The sequence below is a fragment of the Phascolarctos cinereus genome, unplaced genomic scaffold, assembly GCF_003287225.1.
Source record: "Phascolarctos cinereus isolate Bilbo 61053 unplaced genomic scaffold, phaCin_HiC Scaffold_9;HRSCAF=440, whole genome shotgun sequence".
Taxonomy (NCBI): Eukaryota; Metazoa; Chordata; class Mammalia; order Diprotodontia; family Phascolarctidae; genus Phascolarctos; species Phascolarctos cinereus.
In genome coordinates, this window is record NW_027556402.1 from 98,701,991 (window position 1) to 98,726,347 (window position 24,357).

General features: G+C 34.2%; 1 protein-coding gene across 2 annotated transcripts in view; it reads right to left on the reverse strand.

Annotated features, from left to right (window-relative positions):
- Window positions 1-24,357, reverse strand: part of GLRB (glycine receptor beta) — a 118,049-nt gene that overhangs the window by 24,232 nt on the left and 69,460 nt on the right. The window contains exons 5-8 of one of the 2 annotated variants that reach the window (XM_020994109.1): window positions 23,990-24,219; window positions 23,815-23,897; window positions 17,240-17,380; window positions 8,846-8,998 (exon numbers count right to left, since the gene is read on the reverse strand). In XM_020994109.1, the coding sequence (XP_020849768.1) occupies window positions 8,846-8,998; window positions 17,240-17,380; window positions 23,815-23,897; window positions 23,990-24,219 (607 nt within the window). The remainder of the gene's footprint in view (window positions 1-8,845; window positions 8,999-17,239; window positions 17,381-23,814; window positions 23,898-23,989; window positions 24,220-24,357) is intronic. The other variant, XM_020994110.2, reaches the window with a different exon arrangement.

A 24,357-nucleotide genomic window follows, 5' to 3' on the forward strand; every position in this document is an offset into this window, starting at 1 on the left:
AGCTTCCAGCCAACGGACTGAGGGGGAACCAAGTGGCTGATAAGAGGGGGGTTGCATGGATCTCTTTGCTGGTGGAGGCTTCTCTTGTTTGCCCATGCTTGGATCTGGGTCACAGTTCTGGGTGGTGGTCCTGGGGCAAGGAGGAATGCTGACATGGTGGAGCTTGGAGGGATGGGAAAGAGAAAATCCTCCTCATAGTTCCAAGGCAGAAAAGAGTGTTTGTGGTCACTCATAGATGTTAGGGTGTTATTTTGCTGAACTAAATGCCAGTAAAGCTGACAATCAATGCAGTGAATGAATATTTCAAAAATATAAACTGCCCAGATCAAGAGAAGTGGAAATAGAATGCTTAAATAACCCTAACTTAGAAAAACAAATGGAATAAACCATCAATGAGATCCCTAAGGAAAAACACCCAGAACCTGATGTATTTTCAAATTAATTCTACTGGATATTTAATGAACAATCAATACCAATATCATATAAACTATTTTTTTAAAGGTAAAGAAATAGTTTTACTAAATTACTTTTAAGATACTAATATCATTTTCATAACTAAACTAGGGAGAGTAGAAACACAGACAGAAAACTACAGACAAATTTCCTTAATGAATATCAAAGCAAAAAAAAAATAAACAAAATATGAGTGAGGACATTATGATAGCATATCATAGTAATCATACACTATGACGAGGTAGTATTTATACCAAGAATGCAGGGCTGGCTCAATATTAGGAAAACTATCAGCATAATTGAGCATATCAATACCAAAAACAATAAAAAGTCATATGTGCAGAAAAAGCTTTCGACAAAAACAGCATCCATTACTATTAAGAATACTAGAAAGCGTAGGAATAAATAGGGTCTTTCTTAAAATGATAAATAGTATTTATCTACAATCAACAGCAAGCATTGGGAATAAATTTGAAGCCTTTCAATAACTTCAGAGATAAAAGAAAAGTGCCCATTATCACTATTTTATTCAACATTGTATTAGAAATGATAACTATAATAAGAAAATAAGAAAAATACATGAGAGCCATCACTCTTTGCAGATGATATGATGGTATACTCAGGGACCTCTAGAGAAACGACTAAAAAAAAATAATTGAAACAATGAACAACTTTAGGAAAGTTGCAGGATATAAAATAAAACCACAGAAAGCATAAGCATTTTTATATACTACTAACAAAACCCAGCAGCAAGACATAGAGAAATTTCATATAAAATAATGGTAAACAATATCAAATACTTGGGAATCTATCTCCCAAGACAAGCCAAGGAACTATATGAACACAATTACAAAACACCTTTCACCCAGATAAAGACAGATCTAAACAACTGGGAAAACATTAATTGCTCATTGGTAGGCCAAGCAAATATAATAAAAAATTACAATTCTGAGTTAATTTACTTATTCAGTGCCACACCAATCAAACTACCAAAGAATTATTTATACAGCTAGAAAAAATACAGCAAAATTCATACTAAAAAAAGAATGCCAAGAAAATCAGTGGGAAAAAAAATCTGAAGGAAAGTGGCCTAGCAGTGCCAGATTTAAACTATATTGCAAAATTGTAATCATCAAAATAATCTGGTACTGGCTAAAAAATAGAGTGGTGGATCAGTGGAAAAGACTAGGTACACAACACATGATGATGATAAATGACCATAAATTACTGTAAATGACCACAATAAGCTAGTGTTTGATAAACCCAAAGACCCAAAATTTGAGGGTAAGAATTCACCATTTGACCAAAAAAAACACTCTAAGGCAACTAGAAAAAAAGTTTGGAGGGAAAAACATAGGCATAGACCGATATCTCATACTGTATACCAAGATATTAGTCAAAATGGATAAAAGATTTAGACATAAATGGTGATATCATAATTAAATTAGGGAATGCTATTGATGGAATACTATTGCACCATAAGAAATGATAAGCTTACAACCCACATGTACAAAAATATTTATAACAGCTCTTTTTGTGGTGGCAAAGAATTGGAAATTCAGGGGATGCCCATGAATTGGGGAATGGCTGAACAAGTTGTGGTATATGAATGCAAGTGGAATGTAATGGAATACTATTGTGCTATTAGAAATGATGGACAGGCAGACTTCAGAAAAACCTGGAAAGACTTGTAACAGACTGATGCTGAATGAAGTGAACAGAACTAAGAGAATATTGTACACGGTAACAGTCACATTATGTGATGACTAACAGTGATAGATTTAGCCCTTTTAAGCAATGCCAGGACCTAAGATATCTCCAAAGGTCTCATGACGCTAGTTTTTCTTTTTTTGTTTGTTTTTTTTGTTTTGTTTTTTGGTGACGCAATCGAGGTTAAGTGACTTGCCCAAGGTCACACAGCTAGCGAGTGTTAAGTGTCTGAGGCTGGATTTAAACCCAGGTCTTCCTGACTCCAAGGCCAGAGTTCTATTCACTGAGTCACCTAGCTGCCCCTAAAAGTCTTGATGGAAAATGCTATTCACATCCAAAGAAAGAACTATGGAGTTTCAATGCAGATTGAAGCATACTATTTGCTACTTTTTTCTTCCATTTTGTTTTGTTTCGTCTTTCCAGTGGTTCCTCCTATTGATTCTAATTCTTCCTTACAACATGACTAATGTTAAAATATGTTTAATAGGGATGTATATGTATAGCTTATATCAGATGACATGCCATGTTGGAGAAGGAGGGGAGAAAGATGGGGAGTAAAATTCAAAGCTCAAAAGCTTATGAAGTGTTGTTGGTAAATCAAAATAAATTAATAAAAACATTTAACAAAAGAAATGCTGAGCTCATTGATTTTAGGAAAAATCATGGATAGACTTGCATAAAATAATGAAGAATGAAATGAGCAGAACCAAGAGAATATTATAAACAATAACAGCAATATTGTTTTAAGAATACCTTTGAGCAACTAAGTCATTTTGACTGAATGCTTCAATTAACTACAAAGTACATATAAAGAAAGAAGCTATCCATATCCAGAGAAAGAACTTATAAAGAGAAGTATATATAGAATAATTTTACATATATATGTATAAGTACATGTGTGTGTGTGTAAACACACACCCACACACACACACACACACCTGTGTCTAATGGTAGCCACCTATAGGGTTGGGGGAAAGAAAAAAAAGAGGAAGAAAAGAAATTTACAAGACAACTTAATTATATATTTAAAAGGAATAGCAAATTGTGTATAATAGATTTTCAGTTTCACATGCAATCACCTTTGTTAAATCCTACTATGTTGTGTAAATGCTTGTTTTATTTCATAAATTAAAAATAAATAAAAGTTAAAATAATTTAATTAGGGGAACATGGTATAATGTATCTTTTAGATCTATGGATAACTGAAGAATATATGACCATTCAAGAGGTAGAGAAGATCATTGGAAATAAAATAGATCATTTTTATTTCATGAAATTTAAAAAAATTACCAAACAAAATTAATGTAGCCAAAATTAGGTAGAAAACAGAAAACTGGGGGAAATTGCAGCAGATTTCTATTATAAATGCCTTCTTTCTCAAATATGTAAGGAACTGAGCCATATTTATAAAAAAAACAAAAAGAAATGATTCATTTCCAGCTGATAAATTATCCAAGGATATGAACAGACAGCTTTCAGAAGAAATCAAAGCCTTCAATAGTCACATGAAAAAATACTCAAAATCACTATTGATGAAATAAATCCAAATTAAAACTACTCTCAGATACTAGCCCATACCTATCAGATTAGATAACATAAAAAAAATATATAAAAATGACAAATGCTGAAAGGGATATGGAAAAAAAAATTGGGACACTAATGCATGGTTGATAGAGTTCTAAACCAGTTCAACTATTCTGAAGAACAATCTGAAACTACACCCAAAGGCCTTGTGGTTCATTCTTCATTCTCAAAGAGGACCATGATATCAGGAAGATGATGACATGGCTGGCAATTAAATTGGATTTGAGTGAGGAGGGCTGTGCAAAGTCACCAGCTTCACTTTCTACTCCAGAGCCATATGGGTCCAGTGGCTAGATATAGATCAGGATGAGTAGAGATGGCCCAGGATGCAATGGGAGACTTTACCCTTTTTAAGGTGCAGTCTTTATGAATTTTCACTTTGAATGAGTCAACACCTATTCAGTGAATAGGCCTGTTTAAAAAGTGAGTCAAATAATGTCCCCTCTTAAGGAAAAATAAAATCAAACTGGGAGGGGAAGACCCTCAGGGTTGCTGGCCAAAAGAGAAACAATGACTATTTATATTCACCCAAAAAATAGCCATTAACTGAACCCAAAGGGCTACAAAACTGTGCACACCCTTTAACCCAGCAATACTACTTTAGGTCTATATCCCAAAAAGGTCAAGGAAAAGGAAAAAAAAGATATTATCTGTACAAAAATATTTATAGTAGCTCTTTTTTGTGGGGACATAATTGGAAACAGGATGTGCATCAGTTGGGTAATTGATGAACAATTTCTTGTATATGGTAGTAATGGAATACTATAAGAAATGACTAGAAGGATGGTTTCAGAAAAACCTGGAAAGGAGTTCTGATTCTGGGAGCCAGGATGGCGGAGTAAAAAGGTAGTCACTCTTGTCCTCCCCTATCAACATCTGAAAACCCAGAAAATATCACTCCAGAAAAAAAAAAAAACCCTGGAACAGCTGAACTGGAAGAAAGATGGGGAACAGTAGTGCAGCAGCCTAGCAAACAGGCCTCCCAGTGCCTCAGCAAAAATAAGGGAAGCAGCACTACAAAGGGCCCCAAGCAGATAAGCAGCCTGCAGCATTCATCTAAAAGGAGCTGAAGAAAGCAACCTAGAGTCTTCCTAAAGTCCCAGCCTTGCTGATTCCAGCCCAACACCAGGTAAGCTGTCAGGACCCTACAGCTTCCAACTGTCAACCAGGAGAGATCCTGAAGCCCAGGTGGTAGAGCAGGCAAACACCAACAGCTGGACCTCCGAATGCCTCAGTAAGGAACCAGTGCAAAGAAGCTCAGAAAACCACCAGGTGCCTCAACACTCTACCCCAAAGGAATCTCCCAGTGCATTAGCAGAAAGGCAGGAGGCAGCATTGCAAAGGGCTCCAGCCCTACAGCCCCATCTAAAGGTAGCTGAAGAAAGCTAAAGAAAAAGAAAAGCAGGCAACCTAGAATTGCCTGAAAGTTCCAGCCTTGCTGATTCCAGCCCAACACTAAGTAAGCTGCCAGAAACCTACAGCCTCCAATTGCCAACATAAGAGGCCCTAGCACACAAAGCCAGTGACCAAGACCTAGGCACCCAACACAAGAAGCTTGGGTCAGTGCCCTCTGCTCCCCGGCAGGAGAGCTCAATCTCTTTAAAGGCCAGGGAATAAAGAAACACCATGAGTAAAAAGAAACGTACCATAGATTCATATTATGAGAAGAGTGAAGATCAAGACAGAAATTCTGAAGAGGAAAACACAGTCAACAAATCCACATCTGCAACATCAAAAGGGAATATGAACTGGTCTGAAGCCCAAAAAGCCTTCTTAGAAGAGCTCAAGAAGGATTTTAAAAGTCTAATGAGAGAGACAGAAGAGTCCTTAAAAAACACAATTGGCCAGTTGGACAAAAAGCACACTAAAGAAAACAAGTCCCTAAAAAATACAATTGGCAAACTAGAAAAAAAGTACACTGAAGAAAACAAATCCCTTAAAAATACAATTGGCCAATTGGAGAAGGAAGTACAAAAGCTAACAGAAGAAAACAATCTGTTAAAAACTAGAATGGGACAAATGGAAACTAATGGATGTATGAGAAAGCAAGAATCAGTCAAACAGAAACAAAAAAATATAGATGAAAACATAAAACATTTCATTGGTAAAACAACCGACCCAGAAAATCGATCCAGGAGGGACAATTTAAAAATCATTGGACTGCCTGAAAATCATGATGAAAAAAAGAGCTTGGACAGTATCTTTTAGGAAATCATAAAGGAAAACTGCCCAGAAGTCTTAGAACCAAAAGATAAAATAACCGTAGAAAGAACACACTGCTCACCACCTGAAAGAGATCTCAAATTGACAACGCCAAGGAATTTAATAGCAAAATTCCAAAATTATCAGATGAAAGAGAAGGTGCTACAAGCAGTCAGAAAGAAACAATTTAAATATCATGGAACCACAATCAGGATTACACAGTACCTTGCAGCTTCTACATTAAAAGACCGCAGAGCGTGGATTCCATAAGGCAAAGGAGGTTGGATTGCAGCCAAGGATCAACTACCCTGTAAAAATGCGCATGATTTTTCAAGGGAGGAGATGGATATTCAGTGAAATAGGGGACTTCCAAACCTTCCTCATAAAAAGACCAGAGCTCAACAAAACAATTGATCTTCAAGTACAAGATTTAAGAAAGACATAAAAAGGTAAATGGGACAGAAAGATAAAAATGTTGTTAATAAGGGCAGACTGTTTACATCTCTACAAGGGAAGATGACACTTGCAACTCTTGACAACTGTATTGTTATTACACCATGTTAAAGGAGTATACCTAAAGGGGGTGGATATTAGTTGACTTTGATGTAATTAAAAAAAATCTAATGAAGTGGGTTAAATGGATCCAAGTAAGTGGATTAGTCTGATTTTAGAAAATGTACTGAGAAAGGAGGAGGCAGACAAGGATAAATTAAATTACAGGAAAAGACAGAAAATCCTATTACAGCAGAGGGAGAGAAGGGGGGGGAGCATTGTTTGAACCTTACTCTCATCAGATTTGGCTCAAGAAGGGAATAACATAATCAGTTAGGTATAGAAATTTAACTTGCCCTATAGGCAGTAGGAGTGAAAAGGGGAAAGAAAAGGGAGGAAGGATGGAAGGGAGGGAAGAAGCAGTAAGGGCAAAGGGGAAGAAAAGGGAAAGATATAATAGAGGGAGGAGAAACTGAAAGAGGTGGTGGTCAAAAGCAAAACGTTAGTAAGGGGGGGGGAAAGGAGAAAGGAGAAAGAAAAGCATAAACAGGGGGAATAAAAGGATGGAGAAAAAGACACAGTAATCATAAGTATGAATGTGAATGGGATAAGCTCTCCCATAAAATGGAAGTGGATAGCAGAATGGATTAAAAGCCATAATTCTATTGATAAACTTACCCCTTCTCAGCAATACAAGGATCTAAGACATCTCCAGAGGCCTAGTGATGGAAAATGCTATCCACATCCAAAGAAAGAACTATGGAAGTTGAATCACTATCTTTTTTTTCTCTTCTGTTGAGTTTTGTTTCCTCTCTCTGATGGTTACCCCTATTGGTTTTAATTTTTACTTACAGCTTCACTAATGTGAAAACATGTTTAATAGGAATGCAAATGTATAGCCTATATCAGATTTCCGTCTTGGGTAGGGTGGTGGGGAGGAAGGGGGAGAAAAATTTTAAACTCAAAAACATGTGGAAGTGATTGTTAATAAATCAAAATAAATTAAAAAAATAAATTAAAAAAAAGAAAATAGGGAAAAAAAGAAAGAAAAAAAAAACCTGGAAAAATTTATATGACCTGATGCAAAATAACTTATATAGAGTGAGGAGAACATTATAGAAAGTAATAGCAATATTGTAAGGATGATCAACTGTGAAAGACTTTGGTACTCTGGTCACTACTACCCAAGACAATTGCAAAGAACCATTATAAAGATGCTATCCACTTCTAGAGAGAACTTATGAAATCTAAGTACAAACTGAAGCACACTTTATTTTACTTTTTTCTTTTTTTTTGCTTTCTTTCGCAACATGGATAATATGGAAACATGTTTTGCATGACTTCTCACGTATAATCAATACTTTTTTTGCCTTCTCAAGAGATGGCAGAGTGGTGGTAGGAAGACAGAGAATTTAGAAGTCAAAATCTTACAAGTGTATATTAATAATGTTTTTTATGTAATTGGGAAATATCTAACAAAAAATAAAATATATTTTAAAAAGGAAAAAAATGAAATAAAACCCTTGTGGTGATGAGAAAAGAACTAAAGACAATATAAAAAGATTAGATGAAGAAAATCCATCCTTAAAAACTCAATGATATGATATTTGCTAGTTATGACAGGAGGAAAGACAGAATATGACCCTGCTAGCATAGTCACAAGGAAATCAATAAGGAAAGCTCCAGTATTTTTCAGAGAGTCAACCCTAACTCTTATAAACATGACATAAAAGTATAGCAGTCAGAGACTATTTACTGAAAGGTAGACAAATCTCAAAAGCCCTGAGAACATTGCTGAATCAGCACAGTATATATTAATATTCATAGGGATGAGCATGAGTCACCAAAAAGTTTATTTCTTTCCAGTATCTTCCACTTAGTAAGGTAGGAATGTATACACTATATTTTACAAAGACTGCTATCAAAAATAATTTTAAGTATTTTGGGTACTTATAGGAATAAGCTTTAGTTATCTAGAAAAACCTTCATATGTGAAGGCTTAGGCAGTTGGAGACCTAGGTTGTATTCCTGGTTTACCACTATGATCTTGAGAAGTCATTTCCCCTTGCAAGGACTCAGTTTCCTCATATATAAAATGAGGAAGTTAGTACAAATTTCTTCTGATGTTATTTCCTATTCTAAAATTCCACATCTCAAATAAATAGTGTGTATTTATTTACATTGTACTAATTATTTGAAATATTTCCAAAGTGCTTTAGTTCAAGAGAATAGGCTACACATTATAAAAAGCTACTGGAATATAAGATAGAAAGGAAAATTTGGATTTGGCTTTTTATCCATTTCTAAACTTGTTGTTTCTAAATACCTGAACACAGGACAACAAAGGCCTCAAAGACTTTAAATCCAAAACATAAATAAGGGCTGGAGGGGAAGGCTACGTTACCCAGTGGCACTCTTGCAGCACTTGCATCAGGGTTGATCCAAAATGATAGCCAGGACAGGACCACAATGAGCAGAGTAGGGGCATACACACCCATCATATAAAATCCCACTTGTCTTCTCAGTGTAAAGATTACTTCTACACATGTGTAATAGCCTTTCAGAAACAAATACATGTATGTTATAAGTTGAGAAGCAATATTTTCAGACATCAGTAATACTCAAATGAACCCACTTACCTGTTGAGTGCAGGGCATTACTATTTGATTCAAATTGAAAAAGCAAATGCACACACACATACATGCACACACACACCACGCCGCCCCCCCCACTAAAAGATTTCCTTCAAGTGAAAAAAAAAGGTTGCCAAGAAGTGAAGACATTTAAATGAAAGCTAAATCAGCACAGTGTAGAACCTGTTTCCTCTGACCTTTCAGAACTTTGCCGATATTGAGAAACAGATATTACATGCTGTTATAATATTTCAATGTCTAGAGCCTTTCTTCAGAAAATCAGAAAGGGACTTTCAATCTTTTCATTACCCATGGGTGTTGCTTTAGGGAGATGACAGAAATAGCTACTTAAAGAGTAGCAAATCAAAGGAAGCCTACTGGATGAGCATCATAGATAGATTAGATAGCTGTAGCCAGTCTGGTTGTGTGGGGGTGGGAAGGTTTGGGTAGAAGCTACCCACAATTATCAGAAGGGACTAAAATTTACAAGTAACTTTTTGTGCATTGTCAAAATAGAAAAGAGCATTAAGGTACTTGAATACAAACATTAGCAAAGGATAAGAAAAGTGAGAAAATAGATGGTATGAAGTTTTTTGTAATGGAAACATCTGACCCCAGCTGTCCCTAATCCTGTCCCTCATGTTAACTCCTGTGATATGCACAAAATCAGGGCAAAATGTTTGGTTTTCTCTTGCCAAAATGAATGCAGGGAAAGTCTTAGCAGAGAAGACATTAGGCTTTGACTCCTAGACAGTCAAATAATTCTGTCCCATTGAAGAGTAACCTGGTAAGCAAATTACAAATTTCTGGCATTCCCAGAACCATCATGTTCTGCCAAAGGTTACAAAGGGAAACAACATAAATGTTGTTATAGCACTTGATAAAAATTAAGTATTCGTGAGTACTTGAGAATATTAAAAATTAATTAGCTTTTCTGTATTGATGATCAAATTTTAAAAAAATCAAGGCTATTTAAAAAACTCAACTAACTAATTTGTTATTTTATGCAAAATAAATTAACTTATGAATTGGGTATAATTATATAGAATTGACCCATTTGGTTGCCTGATCCCATATTATAAACACTTAAAATGTATTGAGAACAAATTTCTTGTTACATTGCCCCAAAAAGGGAAATTTTCTCATATCACATCTTTTTTCTCCAATTTTTTTCTGATAGTCCTGATATCTTTTCCCCCTGAAACTTCCAATTTTCAATTTTTTTTATATTGGCATAGTAGAATACTTATTGATCAAATAACTTCCCTTTACTATGCATAAGAATTAATGTTGATAGGGTCTTATATTAAGAAATAAATTAAGTTGAAGATCCATTCTTTTTGTGTGAATCAGTATCCTCTTTTTACTTAAGATCATAGTTGATACCATCGGTAGGTTTAAGAAGACATTAAGTGCGTGAGACTTGGAGTAGGTATCATTAGTTGTTGAACTACCTTTGTTCGAATTTTTTTTTCTTTTGTATTCTGTGCGGAAGAAGGAAATACAGAGGTTTTCTTTATAGAGCTGGTTATACACAAAATGCCTTGCCCAAATTTTCTGTTCCTTGGATAAACCCACAACATATGTTTGTAATTGTCAATCATGTGGAACATCTCCAAAATATATCATTGCTTCAGGATGCCCATTATTCAAACTTAGAGGGGATCCAGTATTTCCTATACGAGATTTTGAACTGCTTCTGTTTTATTATGGAATTTTACATTGCAGATAATTACCTATATACCTTTTATATATGAAACATATGAAAGTCACAGTGATGTGTTCCCCCAATGAATTTGACATTGTTTCAAGTGCCTTCGGATTTTCCAGATATTGCCTCAGTTCAGTATAATGTTGTTTATTTGAAAATGACTTATTTTTTCATTCCATTCAATGGAAGCAGAATGACAATTTTGATAAAATCTGTGTTTTGAGACAGATTGAGACCAAATCTGTGGAACAGGACACACTACTCACTGAAGTCTTTCAGGTGGATACCTGGATGACTTCAACATAAAAGTACACAGAAGAACATTTTAGTGATTTAGTCAATAAATCTTTATAAGAAATGTTTTTCAGATCCTGGCATGGATCTTTTTTTCTTTTATTTATACCAATTTTTTTTGGAAGGGGGATGAAGAGAGAGAAAGAGATAGACAGAGAGAGAAACATGCAGAGAGAGAAGCAGAGACAGACAAAAACAGAGTTAGAAACAGAGACAGAAAGTCAGAGAGAGAGGGACAGGCAGATACAGGTAAAAAAAGAGGGTGGGAGAAACAGATTTAGAATATATTCAGCTAATTATTGACATTGTAGATTATGCAAGTTGAGTTTACTAACCATTCTTAGTAGGGTTTTTTATTTTATTACAAATCTACAGTAAATTTCCAATTCAACATTTTTTAACATAAATCTTATTTCAGAGATTTTAATAAATAATTAGTGGACAAAATTGGCCTCCCTTGGAGGGAAAAGGAATCTGTCACTCATAGGTAATTCTTCCTCTAAAACTTGAGAAAACTTGTCCACCATCTAAAAGGTTGTACATGTTAGTTGATATGGCTTCCCCTGAAGTCTTGCTTTTATAAATATTATTTATCCAGTTTTGATAAGTATTCCAGCTTTCTGTTTCAATATTGATCCAACCCACTAAGGTTATCAGTGACAGCTCTTTTGAGAATGAAGCAATACCTTCAGGAAAAATGGAATATTTTCTCATCATAACTTGATTTTATGTTCAAATACTTTAGAATAAAGTTTCTCAAATTTCATACTTATCAGTTACCTTTATTAAGACATCTCTAAAATAAAAAAAATAATCTTTCCAAAAGATGTTTTAAATGGGAAGATATTTTTTTTTCTAAATAAAATATAAAGTAGGTAAAGTTTAATGCCATTGGGTTTGGTTTCATATAGAATTTTATATCAGTTGACTCACCACCGATTGTACATTACAGATTTACTTAGTGAATTACAGAAAAAAAAGGCATATGACATAAAATGTCTTTTTTTTTCTTTTGCTTCCAGGTGCAGACTGAATCCTCATCAATGAAGTCAATTCAAGATTTTGAAAAACACCATCTGGGAGAGGTTCCAAATGTAAGCTCAGCATCTGTATCTGCTTGCTTTGTTTTGCCCAATACCATATGTCCATGCTGTCAATTGTTCATTGGTCTTTGCTGAAGAAGATCTTGATGACATTGGCAATGCATTATTTCTGATCTAAAAACTAGCATTCACTTATGATATCCAAACTTCAACATGAAAGAAAACAAAATATGTAATAAAGGATTGTCAAGTGTTTGAAATCCTTAGCTTATGGTACCAAATGATCATCTATAAAGAAATTATATGAATTGAAAGGTGGCATTTATTTTTGATAGAAAAATGATGTTCTAAAAAGTTAAAAAAGTGACTCTGCTATGAAAAGTATCTTTTATTAATTCTTTAAATGATTCTTTCATTTCTTAGAAAAGACATTATAATGCTTGGAAATTACAAAGAATTTCCTTATTTTGAGGGTAGCCATTCAATTTAAATTTAGGATAACTTGTTCAGTCAGTGTTTTTATAGTCAGAAATGGAAGTGTCCTTCAAGTTAACTTCCCATTAGTTTCAAAGTTTCTTTATTTATCTAAATGTCATCTCAATACAATTGCTATAATTAAACTTTTAGTAATCAGACCTATGAACACAGTACTATTCTGTGTATCTTGCAAGAGATAAGCATATCTGAGAGAGAGAAAGCCACAGAATACAAAAGTAAGAGAACATAAGGAGGCATCCTTTGTTTGGGAAGTGGTGAGGGAAGGGTTCAAGACTTACAACCAAATAAAAGAGACTACAAAAGATTTTTTTGTTTGTTGTTTGTTTTAATGATTTTTCATGATATAAATGTGAAAGCTGGGGTGGCACATAAACACTCTAAGCCTGAAGTCAGAAAGACCTGAGTTCAAGTTGGCCTCAGACACTTACTATATGGTGTTGGGAAAGTCATTTAACCTCTGTTTGCCTCAGTTTCCTCCTCTGTAAAATGGGGATAAAAACAGATCCTACCTTTGAGGGTTGTTTTGGGGATCAAATGAGAAAATCATTATAAAGTGCTGTGCACAGTGCCCAGCATATAGTAAGTTCTGCATAGATGCTAGATACTATTATTATTATTTAAAAATTTAAAGCTTTTGGGTAAATAAAATCAATGTAATTAGAACAAGAAGAGAAAATAAGTGGGGAAAACTATTGCATGAAATATTTGATAAAGACCTGATGCCTAGTATTTATAGGGAATTTATGATAAATACATTTAAAACCAAAAGTTATTACCCAATATATAGTCAAAGGAAATAAGCAAGACGTTTCAAAATGAAGAAATGCAAACTTAACAATCATATAAACCAATGCTCCAAATCATAAATAATAATAGAAATGCAAATTCAAAAAATTCTGAAGCTTCACTTCATACCTATCAAAGTGAAAAAGATGATAAAAATTTGGAAATAGTAAATATTATAATGGCTTTAGGAAAAGGTATGCTAATTTGGAATTATTTGAGAAAGTTGAATAAATTAATTAATCTCCTTTAACCAATTCCCACTATCCATGCTTATGGACATCAAAGATAGAAACGTTCTATATATACTAAGATATCCATAGCATCACTCTTTGTTGCAACAGAAGCAAACAAAAACCTGGCATCAGTAACCATTGATTGAACAAAGGTCCATCTATGAATGTGCAATAAATCAATCTCTGATCAATTTGATGATTTCCTCCAATTAATTTGACAGGCTTACAGAGAATGACTTGTCCAGGGTCTCATAGCTAGTAACTGTCTGAGGCTATATTTGAACTCAGGTCTTCCTGACTCCAAGTCAAGAGAAAGACAGAGAGAGAGAGTTAGAGAGACAAAGACAGAGACTGAAAGATAGAGACAGAGACAGAGAAAGAGACAAAGTACAGGAGAATATTTTGTGAGGTTAGAAATTTTAGAGGGTCCTGAGCCATGTATGTAGCAAATGTAATAGAACTGCACAAGAAGAAATAAAAAGTTGTAGAAAATCAGAAAAATGGGAAGATATACAAAGTTTATGGTAAAGCAGAAGCAGAAAAATATGCATAGTTGCTACATTAATATAAATGAAAAAATACTAAATGCAGCTGAATTAGGTTGAATGTAATGAAAAACTGAGATTCCTGAGGACAGATAAGAAAACATACTTCCTTCCCGTCACTAGAGAGATGGGGATGGGAGGGTTAATTTCTGAACACTACATGCATTGACAAATTTTTCTTTGTTACAGGGAAGGATTGATTCCTGGCAGAACATTGGATAAAGTGGAAATAATTGTGATATAAAAATTAGGTAGACTTTAAATTAATTTAATTAAATTATTAAATAATTATTTGGACTATTTAAAATCAATATTTTTTAAAAAATAGATTACAAATCAATATTAAAATGGAACTTGATTCATCTGAAGTACAACCTTAATGGATTATATTAAAAATTATAATAAGATATAATTTTATAAAGTATATTACTTTAATTACAACCTGATAAGAAATTGGTTGATTTTAAAAATAGCAATAGACATTTAAGCCAACTTTTTACCGAAGTAACTACATACTGCATTCTTTATGTTAACTCTAAATATTATAGGCAGAGTTAATCATTTCTTGCTACAAAAGGAAGTTTGACATTTGGAGTTCATGCAGACATCCAGATATCATTGCGTCAGCCCACCCTTTTAATCATCTGAAAATGGATCAACATTACACTTGCATAGAATTTAGGTTTCTAATAGTCTAACAAACTCTTGAAGATATTCAGTATGGTATCTAGATCATATGTGGTGCTGACACTTTTTTTTAATTCAAAAGAGAACCAATTATTAATATTAGTGGAATAATCAAAATGCTTTGCATTCATTTTATAGTTAGCTCATTTAGATGCCCCTCAATTACTTGTAATAAAAGGGTAACATTGATATAGTTTCTACTACATGCCAGTCACTAAGTGCATTAAAATCATTGTCTCATCTGACCCTCTCAAAAACCCAAAATGTAGATATTATCATTATAATCCCCATTTTACAGATGAGTGAACTGAACTTAACAGAGATTGAGGGACTTGCCCATACACACAATAAGAGTCTGAGGCCTGCTTTGAATTCAGGTTTTCATGACTATAAAAATCGGTATCTCAATTCCTGAAAAACAGTAGTTTTGTTATGAGAACATTAACAAATGAGTCATGTATTTTCATTTCTACAAATGTTAGATATAATTTAATGAATGAGGTCAATTTGTTCTTCTTATCAGATTAGATTTTCTGTGACATAGGCCCAGCTGTATTGAAAGGATGTACTGCCTTTACTGGTTTCTAATTCTTATTCTAAAATTCTTTGTGTTTGATAAAAGGTACCATAGACAATGAAGTAATATGAATAAAAAATTTTGGTAAGCTTCTCTGATAAAGTCCTCTTTTATCAAATATATAGGGAACTGATTCAAATTTTTAAAATTTATCATTTTTTAATTTATAAATTTAGAAAAAATTTTTTAAATTTTGAAATTTAGAAAATTTAGAAAAAAAAATAAGAGCCATTATCCAATTGACTAATTGCCAAGAGGAAGTTTTCAAAAAAATACATTAAAGCTATTTATACTTACATGAAAACATATTCTAAGTCACTATTGACTAAAGAAAGACAAATTCAAATAACTCTGAGGTACAACATTATGTCTTTCAGGATTTACGTATACTGGAAAGGATAACGTATAAAACAGGTATACCAATGAACTGATGGTGGAGTTGTGAACTGGTCCAAACACTCTAGAGAACAATTTGGAGCTATGCCCAACGGGCTATAAAATTTATATATGCTTTGACCCACCAATACCACTAATAGTTCTATACCCCAAAGAGATCAAAGAAAAAGGAAAAGACACTCTACTTACAAAAATCTTTATAGCAACTCTTTTTGTGGTGGCAAAGAATTGGAAACTGAGGAGATGTCCATCATATGGGGAGTGGCTAAACAAATTGTGGCACATCCTTGTGATCAAGTACTAGCATGCTCTAAGAAAGTATGAGGAGGGTGGTTTTCAAAAATCGTGGGAAGACCTATGTGAACCTGAATGATGCAGAGTAAAATGAGCAAAACCAGAAGATCATTGTATACAGTAACAGCCGCATTGTAATGATGACCAACTGTGAAAGACGTAGACACCCTAATCAATACAATGATCCAAGACAATTTCAAAGGACACACGATGGAAAATGCTATTCACCTCCAGAGAGAAAACTGATGAACTCTAAGTACAAATTGAATAATAGCTTTCTCACTATTTTTCTTGCTTTTCTTTTCTGTGATATGGTTAATACAGAAGTATTTTGCATGATTTTACATGCATAATTGATATCATATCACTTGTCTTTTCAGTGAGTGAAGAGGGTTGGGAGGCATGGAGAGAATATGGAACTTAATTTTTTAAGAATGTTAAAAATAAATGAATAATATATATTTAAAAATTAAAAAATAATAAAATACCATGTCTTCCTTAAGGGCAGGGACTTATCTTTTGCCTTTTTTTAAAATCCCCAATACTATGCACAGTGCCTGGCACTGTCTTGATAACTGTTTATTGATTGATTGATTCTCTGACCAGGATAAAGGTTAGAAAACATTTTTTTCTTCAAAATGAAACACATGTCACCCATCACCCTGAAGCTGGCAAAATAAGTATTTGCTTGAATTTACATGGATTAAAACAATCTCAATGGCATTCTCATTTCCAAAATTGTTTTGCTACCCAGTGAGGTCTTGCCAGAAATGGTATTTCTTGGTTTCACTGCAGAAAACAATTTGCTCAGGGTGGGGCAGTCTATAGTTTCAGCACATAAAATTTAAGCTTTCAGATCCAGAAAAGTATATAAGAAAGGTCAAATCAACAGTACAACTGTCATATCATTGAAAAGTATAAAAATACTTTAGTAAATATGAGGGGTTTTTTCCAAATTAGAATATTACCAGCTTATACCTATTTCAAATTTATTTTTGCATAGTTCTCTTTTATTCTACATTTGGTCATTTATTGATATTACAACCAAATTAGAGAATGTTATCTGATACAGATTCTCTTCTTATCTTAAAGATTACTTACCAGTGCCTTTATAATATTTGGTACAGTTACCATATTCAATATCTTCTTTTTTAATATCAAACTGTGGCAAAGCTATTTTCTCTAACTGGACAGGATCCCCTGATTGCCAGATAAATCGCAAATCATCCGTTGTATAACCAACTTTATGAAAAACAAACAAAAATGGTTTCAATTATGTACACCAGGCAAAAATGTATTATGAATATCATGCACATAATAAGCTTAATTTTATTTCCTCTAGATGATTTGAAATTTTAACATAGCAAAGGTTATAAAATAACATCATTATTCTTTTTTTTGTACAATTGGATCTTAAAAGAATATATAATTTTTTAAAAATAAAAGAATATGCATACATATGTTGTGGCCAACTGATGGTACCCTGGAAAGAGTACATTACTTGAAATGATAAGATCTGTTTTCAGGGTCCAGCTCTGTCACTGGCTATTCAAAGAAATAGGAGACCTCCAAACTTTCCTGATAAAAAGACCAGAGCTCACAAAAAGTTTGATCTTCAAGTACAGGACTCAAGAAGAACTTAAAAAGGTAAATGGGACAGAAGCATACAATATGTTCTTAATAAGGGGGGGGAGGTTTAAACCCCTACAAGGGAATATGAGACTTGCAACCCTTGAGAACTGTATTGTTATTACACCTTGTTAAAGGAGTATATATAAAGAGGGTGGATATTAGTTGACTTTGATGTAATGATAAAAAAAAAATCTAATCAAGTGGGTTAAATGGATCCAAATAAGTGGATCAATCTAATCTTAGAAAAGGTACTGAGAAAGGAGGAGGCAGACAAGGGTAAATTACATTCCAGGAAAAGACACGAAGTCCTATTATACAGCACAGGGAAAGAAGGGAGGGGGAGAGCATTGTTTGAACCTTACTCTCATCAGATTTGGCTCAAGAAGGGCATAATATAATGTTAGGTATAGAAATCTCACTTGCCCTATAGGCAGTAGGAAGGAAAAGGGGAAAGAAAAGGGAAGGGGGAAAGAAAGGGGGGGGGGAAGGAAGGGAGGGAAGCAGCAGTTAAGACTAAAGGGGAAGAAAAGGGAAAGAGATAATAAAAGGAGGGAGGGGCTGAAGGAGGCTGTGGTCAAAAGCAAAACACTAGTGAAGGGGAGAAAGGAAAAAGGGGAAAGAAAAGCATAAATAGGGGGAAAAAAGGATGGTGAAAAAGACACAGATAGTAATCATAACTGTGAATGTGAATGGGATGAACTCTCCCATAAAACAGATACAGATTATAGAATGGATTAAAAACCATAATCCTACAATATGTTGTTTACAGGAAACACGTTTGAAAAAGAGTGACACATACAGGGTAAAGGTAAAAGGCTGGAGCAGAATATATTATATGTCAGCTGAAGTAAAAAAAAGCAGGGGTAGCAATCCTGACTTCTGATAAAGCAAAAGCAAAAATAGATCTAATCAAAAGAGATAAGGAAGGAAACCATATCCTGCTAAAAGGCACCATAAATATTACATTAAATTGAAAAGTTTTTGCACAAAACAAGCCAACGCAACTAAGATTAGAAGGAAGGTAGAAAATTGGGAAAGAATTTTTACAACCAGTCTTTCTGATAAAGGCCTCATTTCTAAAATATATAGAGAATTAAGACAAATTTATAAGAACACAAGCCATTCCCCAACTGATACATGGTCAAAGGATATGAACAGACAGTTAGTTCTCAGACGAAGAAATTAAAGCCATCTATACTCATACAAAAAAATGCTCTAAATGGTTATTGATTAGAGAAATGCAAATCAAAACAACTCTGAGGTACCACATCACACCTATCAGATTGGCCAACATGACAAAACAGGAAAATGATAAATGTTGGAGAGGATGTGGGAAAATTGGAACGCTAATACGTTGTTGGTGGAGTTGTGAAATGTTCCAACCATTTTGGAGAACAATTTGGAACTATGCCCAAAGGGATGCAAAAATGTGCACGCCCTTTGATCAGCAATAGCACTTCTAGGGCTATATCCCAAAGAGATCAAACAAATGGGAAAAGGACCCACATGTACAAAAATATACATAGCAGCTCTTTTTCTGGTGGCAAAGAATTGGAAATTGAGAGAATGTCCATCAATTGGGGAATGGCTGAGCAAGTTGTGGTATATGAATGTAATGGAATATTATTGTGCTGTAAGAAATGATGAACAGGCTGACTTCAGAAAAACCTGGGAAGACTTATATGGTCTGATGCTGAGTGAAGTGAGCAGAACCAAGAGGACTTTGTACACAATAGCAGTCACGTTATGCAATGACTAAGAATGTTAAACTGAACCCTTCTCAGCATTACGAGGATCTAAGACATCTCCAGAGGCCTCGGGAAGGAAAATGCTGTCCACATCCGAAGAAAGAACTATGGAAGTCGAATCACTCTCACTTATTTTTACCTTCTGTTGAGTTTTGTTTCATCTTTCTGATGGTTCCTCTTATTGGTTTTAATTTTTACTCACAACTTCACTAATGTGAAAATATGTTTAATGGGTATGTAAATGTAAAGCCTATATCAGATTGTGTGCCATCTTGGGGAGAGTGGGGGGGAGAAAAAGGGAGAAAAATTTTCAACTCAAAAGCATATGGAAAAAAAAAATTTAAAAATAAAAATTTTTTAAAAAAAGAAAAAAAGAAAATGTGTGGATACACAGTAAGTTTATGGTGTATGAACTCCTTGGGGCTAATAATATTTTCGATATAATGGTTTCAATTTATGACAGCGATGGTTATGCATCTACTTCTCTTGACACAAAACTGTCTCAAAATATCTGACCTTGACCAAATGAAACTAGATGTGATCTAGATTTGCGACTTTTAGTTAGTTCTCCATCAGATGAGTGTTTTATTTCATGCCATATACATGTGTTGCACTGCTCCCTTATGTTGTGTTTTCAATTCTGTATTTTAAAGAAGTATTACTCTAAGGAATCTCGTGAAAGTTGTCACTCTTAACAAGCACATTTCAACAACTACTGGGGATATTGAAGTGGCTGCTGATGTGAGGAAATCAAATATTCTAAGGATCATTCAAGCCCATGATGAAATAGAATCAGTTGTACCAAAGCACAAAGAAAAGTATGATCCAAAATAAAAACACCCCCAAGCACTGGCAAATAATTGCCACAAAAGAGCCAAATTAATCTTCAAAAAACAAACAGACCTTCAGAGGGATTTAGCAATGAAACAGGTTGTTATTGATTCTTCTGTAGTGAAGCAAAGGCTGCCTAATGTTGGAAGAACAGAGAAAGGGCTGGTATTTAAAATACACACACAGAGAGAGAAACACACACACACACACACACACACACACACACACGCATGCAGGCATGCATGCACACACCATAACAATACCAGTGAAACAAAAGCACTGATAATCTTTACTACAAAAAAAATTGTCATGGGCAAGACAGTACAAAGAATGGAGTTCTGAAGATTGGAAAGGGGTAATTTTCAATGCTGAAGCTAACTTTTTCATTTAAAAGTATAACTAAACTGTTGCAAGCATTCGAGGTGTGCCTATAAGATCTAGGCATCTTCCTTAGTAAAACATCCCTCCTCCCCAACCCCCAACAAATTTTGTGGGTTAGGTGGCATACAGATCTTGTCCACATTGAAAAAATGATTAAATCTAAAAAATATATTTATATATAGAGAACAGAATTATTCTAGAATTATAGAAATTACTAAATAGACATGGGACACTACAAAAAAGGCCTTACATCATGCTACATGGCATGAAGGGTTAAGAAATTTATCTAAGAGTTGGATATTAACAGTCTCCAAAGTCCTGAGAAAAGACTATGCAGGATAAACTAGTAGGAAAAATAAGAATGTCCCAACTCCTCCCACAAGCTCTACAACTATCAAAGAAGAAAATTAGACTGAGTAGTCATTAGGATATTGAAGGAGAAACTCCAATAAGTCGTCTTTTCAGCCCAAGATAACAAAGGAGACAGTCAAAGAAGATTCAGAGCCCAGGAAAAATTTATATTATGTTATGATGATCCTAAAAGAAGCAACAAAAAAAAAAAAGAAGGGAAAGGATACACAGGGAGAGAGGCTAGATGCTCATTAGTTGAATAAAAACAATATTTTAAAAAGGGGGGGGAAGGCCATGTAACTCACGTTATTTAAAACTCATTAAAAAATTTAGGTGCTATCATCAAGGCTATTTTTGGGAAAATTAAATGTCAAAGATATATTTTGTATCTAATGTGATAAAAATGTGACTTTTAAAATGATGAAGACTATTTGTAAAATTTTTGTGAATTCAATGTCAAATTGCAGAAAAGAAGTGTTTGCTGTAATGCGAGGATAGATTGCCTATTAAAAATTAGTCCAGGTTATATAAAGTTTATTATAAGCTAACATTTTACTTTGTCCCACTTAATTTGCACAGTACTGCAATATTACTCATGCATGTGGCTTGGGGCTCTGAACTGGCGATTTATTCTGGATAAGAGATTTTCATTGTGAAAATCCCCTATAACAAAAAAGGTCTGCAACTCATATGTAACTTGCAGTCTTAGATAGCAATATTTTAGCAGAAAATAGAGAATGAGTTGCATTTGAGTTTCAATATTTCCATATTCGTACAAAGAGACTCATTGATACTAAGTTCAACTTCCCTCACCTCCAAAATAACTTATAAAGAACTCTTCTTTCCATCTGACAGAAGCCTGAGTGAAAAAGCCCGAGACTCCTAGAAGGCACATATTCAAGAAAAGCAGAAAGATGAGACAACCAGTATCTTACTCAGTTTCACCCTCCTTAGGGCTCCAGAAGTCCCTGCTTAACTGGCTAGTGCTTGGTCTGTCTTCATTTCTCTTCTGTCCCCATATAGTAAGCATTGCAGCTAAGGAATAACTGTAGTGATTTTTTCCCCTCATGTCAAGTAGCATAAGTGGAGAATCATCAAGTCAAAAAAAGAGGTATCCTTCATTATGGCACATAATTAGTCTCTTCTCTTCATGTTGGCAGTAAACAAATGTCCTTATATCACTGAAATTACATGCCCGAGTTCAAATATTATCTGAAAGGCTGCCCCCAGTGAACTTATAGAAGACAAATTTGGGCTAAAAGATTCAAGTGGAATTGCTTAGAGAACATGAATGAAACAAATGTTTGTTCAATTTGTTCCCTGGAAACTCAAGGTAGCAGCTTATCATCTGATTCAAGTACTGAAATATTCACTAATTGAGAAACCCAAACCTAAGCCCAACTCTAGAAGGATAGCTATCACAATACAACAAAAACAGCCCAATAAATGGGTATATTCTCAATATCTTGTTTAATGGCAGCATGATTTCTGAATTTTAAAGCACAGATGGTGAAGATATGCAATGCTGACAAATGCAAGGATCCTGTATAATCTTAGATCATACAATATAAAGACTCTATTGTTCATCTCTCAATGTACAGATTACCTAAGGCTACCCTTGGGTTTATTTGGGAATAGGATCAAATACTGAATGCACAGTCTTGGAAATATATGCAGACATTTTCCTTTCATAGCTGGGTGAACTTTTCTAAAGTAAAAAAAAAATCACTGCTCAATTTTAAGTTCCATTTCAGCACATTATAAAGAAAAATTTAATAATAATTGAACCACAATTTAAAGTATTTTGTCTGCCCGGGATATTCATGATATTGAACAGAATGCCTTATAAACTGCAAAAAAAAAATCGATAACCATTCATGTATTCCTGGAAGTGGTGCAGTGACTTGCAACACTTTCTGTTGATTAAAATATTTCATGACTTCAAAGACAAGTATCATTGTAAACCCAATGTTGAGTTTCTGAATGAGACTAATTCTATTTTGTTGGTGCTGTTTTCACATTATAATTTCCCACATCACATATAATTTCCCAATTGTATCTAATAACATGGCTATCCCAAATTCAAATCATTTTCATCTTGTGTTTGGTAGTTAAAGAGTAGGGCAAAGGCTAGACCTGTATATTAATAATGTATAGGGAACTCCCAGGTGAGGAAATTCTTTTTACCAGCGCAGATCAGCAGCTTCTCCACACTTACAAGTTTAGAGGGTTGCCAGGGCAGTACATGGAGGTCAAAAGACTTGTCTAGAGTAATATAACCAGCATGTGTCAGAGACAGTACTTGGACCCTGACTTTCCTGGCTTCTTGGCCATCTCTCAATTTACTATGCCAGGCTACCTCTTCAGTTAGAGAACAATTAATTAATTATTAGTTAATGTTAATTAATAAGCCTTCTGAAATTAAATAAATTTTTTCCTTCTCCCCTGCAATTATGATTTCATACTTAGAAATTAGCTAAAAAAAAATCTGTTTCTACGTCAATGCTATAAAATTATATAATAGGATAATAAAGCTGTCTATGCATTAATAAGTGAGTATATATTGATGAGTGAATAGAATGAATGTGTCCTAAACAAAAGAAAACTAGTGAAGGTTTATAATTAATAACATTCATCTTTATAATTAGTCTCTACAATATTGAGGATATATGCAATTATTTGTTTTAGTCATGTTCAAATGAACCCATATCATGCATAATATTATGTACATACAGCTTTCCAATTGCATCTTGCAACGTTGTGTATCCATCGGAAATAAGGTCAAGTCCAAAGGGCAGGAAAGAGTAATAGATAATCTGAAAATATAAATACAGTGCTCAGATGCCATTGACAGTATCTCTTAAGTGAACCAATGATTTTAAAAGAAAATGATAATATGAAACTGTACCTCATACTAACTAAGACATCTCCATCCCGAAAAATAAAGAGGAGGATATTTTCTTGTGTAACATCATGGAAATTTGCACTCTTTTCATTCACAAAAAATAGGTCAGGTTTCCATAGACACTTGTACATGGTGGGATCCACTGTCAGTGCATCTGAGCCCCTAAAATCATTAGGAAGCTTCAGCCGAGGATCATTCCATTTCTGCCTCAGGAAGATGTTAACCCTATAGTCCTAACCATGAAAAAAGGAAAAGAAATATTATGTCTTGCCAATAAAAGAAAAGTTTAAAAATTTGAAAGGTAGTTAAGTAAAGTTTCCAACAAATATCTTCATCTTACTGAATTGAACTAAAGCATTCTTGAATTTTAT